General features: G+C 41.1%; 1 protein-coding gene across 2 annotated transcripts in view; it reads left to right on the top strand.

Moving 5' to 3' along the window:
- Positions 1–220: 220 nt before the first annotated feature.
- Positions 221–7,271, top strand: part of LOC132764114 (protein S100-A13-like) — a 7,682-nt gene continuing 631 nt past the window's right edge. Inside the window, exons 1-2 of one of the 2 annotated variants that reach the window (XM_060757958.2) lie at positions 221–337; positions 5,479–5,690. In XM_060757958.2, the coding sequence (XP_060613941.2) occupies positions 5,538–5,690 (153 nt within the window). In that variant the 5' untranslated portion in view covers positions 221–337; positions 5,479–5,537. Of the gene's footprint in view, positions 338–2,733; positions 2,863–5,478; positions 5,691–7,271 lie in introns of those variants that run through there. The other variant, XM_067472302.1, reaches the window with a different exon arrangement.

Genomic DNA, 7,271 nt, shown 5'->3' with positions numbered 1-7,271 from the left:
CCCCCGAATGGGAAACTCATTTCGCTGAGTGATTTTATATTAAACCCTCGGTGCGGCCAAACCCTTTTAGAGCTCGGTGACGTTGGCCGAGCAAATCTCCCCTCGGACTTTTGGCTTTTAATGTCCTAAAGAGACCATTTCCAAGGCCGAGCCCCCAGCGCACTCCCTTGCGCATGGAGGGATTAAGCGGGTAATCCCTTCTTCCTTCCTCCACCCAGGGTTCCTCTCCCCACCTTAAAGCTTCTGCAGGGAGGAAGAGGGCAGGAGCATCCCCAACTGACCCACAGGCAGGCGTCCGTCCGCAGAACGAGAACCATCCCTTTGCCCCCCAACAAAGGTATTTATATATCATATTTTCGTTGATGTTGCCCATTTCCATGATATGTGCGTTTACTTGGGGGTGTCTCTACACCCAGGATGGGCAAACGTGGGCCCTCCAGGTGCTTTGGACTCCCAACTCCCACAATTCCCACAAGGATTTGCAGTTATCACGATATATTGTTGCATTGGAAGGCTTTGCAACTATAGCGATATATTGTTGCATTGCAAGGCTTTGCAATTATCACGATATATTGTTGCATTGGAAGGCTTTGCAATCACTGCGATACATTGTTGCATTGCAATATATAGTAATATATTGTTGCATTGCAAGCCTTTGCAATCAGTGCGACATATTGTTGCATTGCAAGGCTTTGCAATTATCATAATATATTGTTGCATTGGAAGTTTTTGCGATCATCTTCATACATTGATGCATTGGAAGGCTTTGCAATTATCATGGCACATTGTTGCATTGCAAAGCTTTGCGATCACTGCGATATATTGTTGCATTGCAAGGCTTTGCAATTATCATGATATATTGTTGTATTGCAAGGCTTTGCAATCATAGCGATATACTCTTGCATTGCAAGACTTTGCAATTATCACAATATATTGTTGCATTGGAAGGCTTTGCAATTATCATGATATATTGTTGCATTGGAAGGTTTTACAATCATCTTGATACATTGATGCATTGGAAGGCTTTGCAATTGTCATGACACATTGTTGCATTGAAAGGCTTTGCAATAATCATGATATATCGTTGCATTGCAAAGCTTTGCAATTATCATGATATATTGTTGCATTGCAAGGTTTTGCAATCATAGCGATATATTGTTGCATCGCAAGGCTTTGCTATTACAATGATATATATTTGCATTACAAGGCTTTGCAATCATAGTGATATATTGTTGCATTGGAAGGCTTTGCAGTCAGTGCAATATATGTTTGCATTGCAAGGCTTTGCAATCATAATGATATATTGTTGCATTGCAAGGCTTTGCAATTATCACGATATATTGTTGCATTGCAAGGCTTTGCAATCATAGCAATATATTGTTGCCTTCCAAGGCTTTGCAACCATCGTGATATATTGTTGCATCGCAAGACTTTGCAATAATAGCGATATATTGTTGCATCGCAAGGCTTTGCAATTATCATGATATATTGTTGCATTGCAAGACATTGCAATCATCGTGATACATTGTTGCATTGCAAGGCTTTGCTATTATCATGATATATTGTTGCATTGCAAGGCTTTGCAATCATAGTGATATAATGTTGCATTGCAAGGAATTGCAATCATAGCGATATATTGTTGCATTTGACGACTTTGCAATCATAGATTATTATTGCCTTGCAAGGCTTTGCAATTATCACGATATATTGTTGCATTGCAAGGCTTTGCAATCATAGCGATAGATTGTTGCATTGCAAGGCTTTGCAATCATAGCGATAGATTGTTGCATTGCAAGGCTTTGCAATCATAGTGATATATTGTTGCATTGCAAGACTTTGCAATCATAGTGATATATTGTTGCATTGCAAGGCTTTGCGATCATAGTGATATATTGTTGCATTGCAAGACTTTGCAATCATAGCGATATAATGATGCATTGCAAGACTGTAATCATAGTGATATATTGTTGCATTGCAAGGCTTTGCGATCATAGCGATACATTGTTGCATTGCAAGACTTTGCTATTATCATGATATATTGTTGCATTGCAAGGCTTTGCAATCATAGCGATATATTGTTGCATTGCAAGGCTTTGCAATCATAGTGATATATTGTTGCATTGCAAGGCTTTGCAATCATAGTGATATATTGTTGCATTGCAAGGCTTTGCAATCATAGTGATATAATGTTGCATTGCAAGGCTTTGCAATCATAGCGATAGATTGTTGCATTGCAAGGCTTTGCAATCATAGTGATATATTGTTGCATTGCAAAGCTTTGCAATTATCATGATATATTGTTGCATTGCAAGGCTTTGCTACCATTGCAATATTTTGATATATTGTGCACAGAGGATTCGAACTCAGGTCCAACAGTTTCGAATACGTTCTGAATTTTCAAATTCAGAATGATATTTCATCCTCTTTTTTTTAATGTTGTTAGATTTTTAAATAATATCGAAACGCTTAGAGTTCCAGCTGTTTTGAGTCTGAAAAAGCAGTACATAAACAAACAAACAAACAACAACAACGGGGACACTGCAGCTGTCTCTTCTGCAGCCGCCTGTTGACTTTGCAAAGGGTTTGTTTCTTTGCTTTCCCCTCGAAATGGCAAACATGACGAGGCCGGCCTGAATGCCTCCTTTGACTTGGTTTGCCTGCGGACTCTTTTGCACGGGGGAAAACCAATTAGAAAGGATAGGAAATGAGGTTTGCTTGCCCAGAGCTGAGTCAGGCAGGGCGGTGTCTGGAGGCAGAAAGGGAAACAGGACACCTTGGGCCTGGCTTGCCCCCCTCTCTCATTGCGGCCCATAAAAGCCCATCCGCTGCCCTCCAGTCTGCCCAGTCCAATCCCTCCAAGAGGTAAGTATGGGCATCTCTTCCCCTTTTTTCCTCTTGCAAAAGCATGCACGTTCCCCCTTTGCTCGGCTGATGGGTCTCTGCCATGGAATGTGCATTGTGCATTTGCTCATGGAGTGCAGGCTGGGCTCTGGCCAAGGCCTGGCTCAGATCCCCGCTCAACAACACTTCCGCAAGCTCTTCCCACTTGGATTATTATCGTTACTATTATGATGTTTGGTTTTCTCCGTGCAGAGCCAGAGGATGCCATGAGGCTCCAAACTGCACCCATGGCCAGGCAGGACAAGGCCGCCCCAGACCCAAGGCTCCACTTCCTCTCTTCTTTCCACGCCTTTCTTCCTGTTCTTCACTTTTTCTTTTGCAAATAAAGGAAAAAGGGTTGTTCCTTTCCTCCTTTCCTCCATTCTTTCATTCTTCGTTTTCTCCTTCCTTTATGTCTTCCTTCCCTTCCTTCTTTCTTTCTTTCCTTCTTTCTTCCTTTTTCCTCTTTTTTTCTTCCTTCCCTCTTTTCTTCCTTCCTTTCCTTCTTTCTCCCTTTTCCTTTTTCCCCTTCCTTCCCTTCTTTCTTCCTTCCTTTCCTTCTTTCTTCTTTTCCTCCTTTTCCCTTCCTTCCCTTCTTCCTTCCTTCATTCCTTTCGTCTTTTCTTCCTTCCTTCCCTTCTTTTTTTCCTGTCCTCTTTTTACCTTCCTTCCCTTCTTGCTTCCTTTCTTTTCTTCCTTCCTTTCCTTCTTCCTTCCTTTCCTCTTTTCCCCTTCCTTTCCTTCTTCCTTCCATACGTCCTTCCTTCCTTTCCTTCTTTCTTCTTTTCCTCCTTTTCCCTTCCTTCCCTTCTTCCTTCCTTCATTCCTTTCGTCTTTTCTTCCTTCCTTCCCTTCTTTTTTCCTGTCCTCTTTTTACCTTCCTTCCCTTCTTGCTTCCTTCCTTTCCACTTTTCTTCCTTCCTTTCCTTCTTTCTTCCTTTCCTCTTTTCCCCCTTCCTTCCTTCCTTCCTTCCTTCCTTCCTTCCTTCCTTCCTTCCTTCCCTCCCTCCTTCCTTCCCTTCTTTCTTCCTTTCCTCTTTTTCCCCTTCCTTCCTTCCCTCCCTCCCTCCTTCCTTTTCTCTTTTCTTCCTTCCTTCCTTCCTTCCTTCCTTCCTTCCTTCCTTCCTTCCTTCTTTTCCTTCTTTCTTGTCCATGGCTCATGTTCAGCCGTACATCCCACTATCATCAAGCCCTGGCTGTATTATTTTCCTCCATTATTTTCCTCATTCTTTCCTTCTTCATTTTTTCCTTCCTTCCCTTCCTGCTTTCTTTCTTCCCTTCTGTCCTTCTTTCCTTTTCTTCCTTTTTCCTCTTTTTTTCTTCCTTCCCTTTTTCCTTCCTTCCCTCTTTTCTTCCTTCCTTTCCTCTTTTATCCCTTCCCTTCTTTCTTTTTTCCTTCCTTTCTTTCCTTCCTTCCTTTCCTTCTTTCTTTTCCTCTTTTTTCCTTCCTTCCCTTCTTCCTCCCTTCCTTTCCTCTTTCTTCCTTTTCCTCTTTTATCCCTTCCTTCCGTTTTTTTCTTTCTTCCTTCCTTTCTTTTCTTCCTTCCTTTCCTCTTTTCACCTTCCTTCCCTTCTTCTTTCCTTCCTTTCCTCTTTTCTTCCTTTTCCTTTTTTTACCCTTCCTTCCCTTTTTCCTTCCTTCCTTCCTTCCTTCCTTCCTTCCTTCCTTTCCTCTTCTTCCTTCCTTTCCTCTTTTATCCCTTCCCTTCTTTCTTTTTCCCTTCCTTTCTTTTCTTCCTTCCTTTTCCTCTTTTATTCTTCCTTCCCTCCTTTCTTCCTTTCTTTCCTTCTTTCTTCCTTTCCTCTTTTTACTCTTCCTTCCCTTTTCCTTCCTTCCTTCCTTTTCCTCTGTTTACCCTTCCTTCCCTTTTTCCTTCCTTCCTTTCCTCTTTTATTCCTTCCTTTCCTCTTTTATCCCTTCCTTCCCTTCTTTCTTCCTTTCTTTTCTTCCTTCCTTTCCTCTTTTTCCCTTCCTTTCCTTCTTCCTTCCATACTTCCTTCCTTTCCTTCTTTCTTCCTGTCCTCTTTCTCCCCTTCCTTCCTTCCTTCCTTCCCTCCCTCCGTCCTTCCTTCCTTCCTTCCTTCCTTCCTTCCTTTCCTTCTTTCTTCTTTCCCTCTTTTTTCCCTTCCTTCCCTTCTTTCTTCCTTCCTTCTCTTCTTTTTCCTGTTCTCTTTTTCCCTTCCCTTCTTGCTGCCTTCCTTTCCTCTTTTCTTCCTGCCTTTCCTTCTTTCTTCCTTCCTTCCCTCCTTCCCTCCTTCCTTCTTTCCTTTCCTCTTTTATCCCTTCCTTCCTTCCTTCCTTCCTTTCCTTCTTTCTTGTCCATGGCTCATGTTCAGCCGTATATCCCACTATCATCAAGCCCTGGCTATATTACTTTACTATATTTGGACACTAGACTCCTCTGGATGCAGCTTAGGATCGCATTGGCCTTTTCCGCTGCTGCGTCACACTCTTGGTTCATGGTCAGACACTTAGATAAAATAATAATAATAATAATAATAATAATAATAATAATAATAATAATGGATCGCATGGCCTGTTTCCCAAGCCAGTGCCCCCCAATCCTAAATCTGTTTGTTTCTCTGACCCCTTTGCAGCAGAAGCCGGCCATTCTCCCTCCGTCTCCATCTGTCCATCCGTCCATCCGTCCATCCTCATGGCGAGCGGGGAACTGACCGAGCTGGAAACGGCCATTGAGAAGATTGTGTACATCTTCTTCTCGTACGCGGCCCGAGAAGGGAAGAAGGGGACGCTGACCGCTGGGGAGTTCAAGGAGCTGGTCCATTCACAGCTGCCCAACCTCATGAAGGTCAGCCTATAGATAGATAGATAGATAGATAGATAGATAGATGCATAGATGCATAGATGTATAGATGCATAGATGCATAGATATATAGATATATAGATATATAGATATATAGATACATAGTTATATAGATATATAGATACATAGATACATAGATATATAGATACATAGATACATAGATATATAGATACATGGATATATAGATATATAGATACATAGTTATATAGATATATAGATATATAGATACATGGATATATAGATATATAGATACATAGATATATAGATACATAGATATATGGATACATGGATATATAGATATATAGATATATAGATACATGGATATATAGATATATAGATATATAGATACATGGATATATAGATACATGGATATATAGATATATAGATATATAGATACATGGATATATAGATACATGGATATATAGATATATAGATATATAGATACATAGTTATATAGATATATAGATATATAGATACATGGATATATAGATATATAGATACATGGATATATAGATACATAGATATATAGATATATAGATACATAGATACATAGATATATAGATACATGGATATATAGATATATAGATATATAGAGATGCATAGATATATAGATATATAGATACATGTATATATAGATATATAGATATATAGATACATGGATATATAGATACATAGATATATAGATACATGGATATATAGATATACTTACTTACTTACTTAGGCGATCCCTCGTTGGACGAGTAAGATGGTCTTCCATTATGGATTTCCTTGTGGGTCCGCATGTGGCTGTGGAGCCCTATTTTTGCTCTGCATCTTCTTCCGCAGTGAGGGCATTGGTTTCCAGGTGGAAGGCGGTCCCGGTCGGGGTTGGCTTGACGCGCCTTCCTCCTGGCACGTTTCTCTCTTTCACCCTCCACTCGTGCCTCCTCGAATTCTGCAGCACTGCTGGTCACAGCTGACCTCCAGCTGGAGCGCTCAAGGGCCAGGGCCTCCCAGTTCTCAGTGTCTATGCCAGAGTTTTTAAGGTTGGCTTTGAGCCCATATAGATATATAGATACATAGTTATATAGATATATAGATACATAGTTATATAGATATATAGATACATAGATATATAGATATATAGATATAGGAGGGTCAGTGCATGGGTGCCTGTCTACCTGCCTGTGTTTTTCCCACTAAGGTGAAGTGGCCCTTCACCTCATCCATATGGATTGGTTGCTGCTAGGTGAAGTGGCCCTCTTGAGATGCCGCTGAGGAAAGAAAGGCATCTTGTATATAAGGGGAAGGGAGGGAGGGAGGAAGTAGGAAAGAAAGAAAGAGGAGAAGAAGGGAAAGAAAGGAAGGAAGGAGGAAGGAAGGAAAGACAGGAGAAAGAAAAGAAAGAAGGAAGGAAGGAAGGAAGGAAGGAAGGAAGGAAGGAAGGAAGGAAGGAGAAGGAAAGAGGAGAGAAGGGAAGGAAGGAAGGAAGGAAGGAAGGAAGGAAGGAAGGAGAAGGAAAGAGGAGAGAAGGGAAGGAAGGAAGGAAGGAAGGAAGGAAGGAAGGAAGGAAGGAAGGAGAAGGAA

Source organism: Anolis sagrei, chromosome 12 (assembly GCF_037176765.1).
Source record: "Anolis sagrei isolate rAnoSag1 chromosome 12, rAnoSag1.mat, whole genome shotgun sequence".
In the NCBI taxonomy this organism is placed as follows: domain Eukaryota; kingdom Metazoa; phylum Chordata; class Lepidosauria; order Squamata; family Dactyloidae; genus Anolis; species Anolis sagrei.
This window is presented reverse-complemented; position numbering and strand designations above follow the sequence as displayed.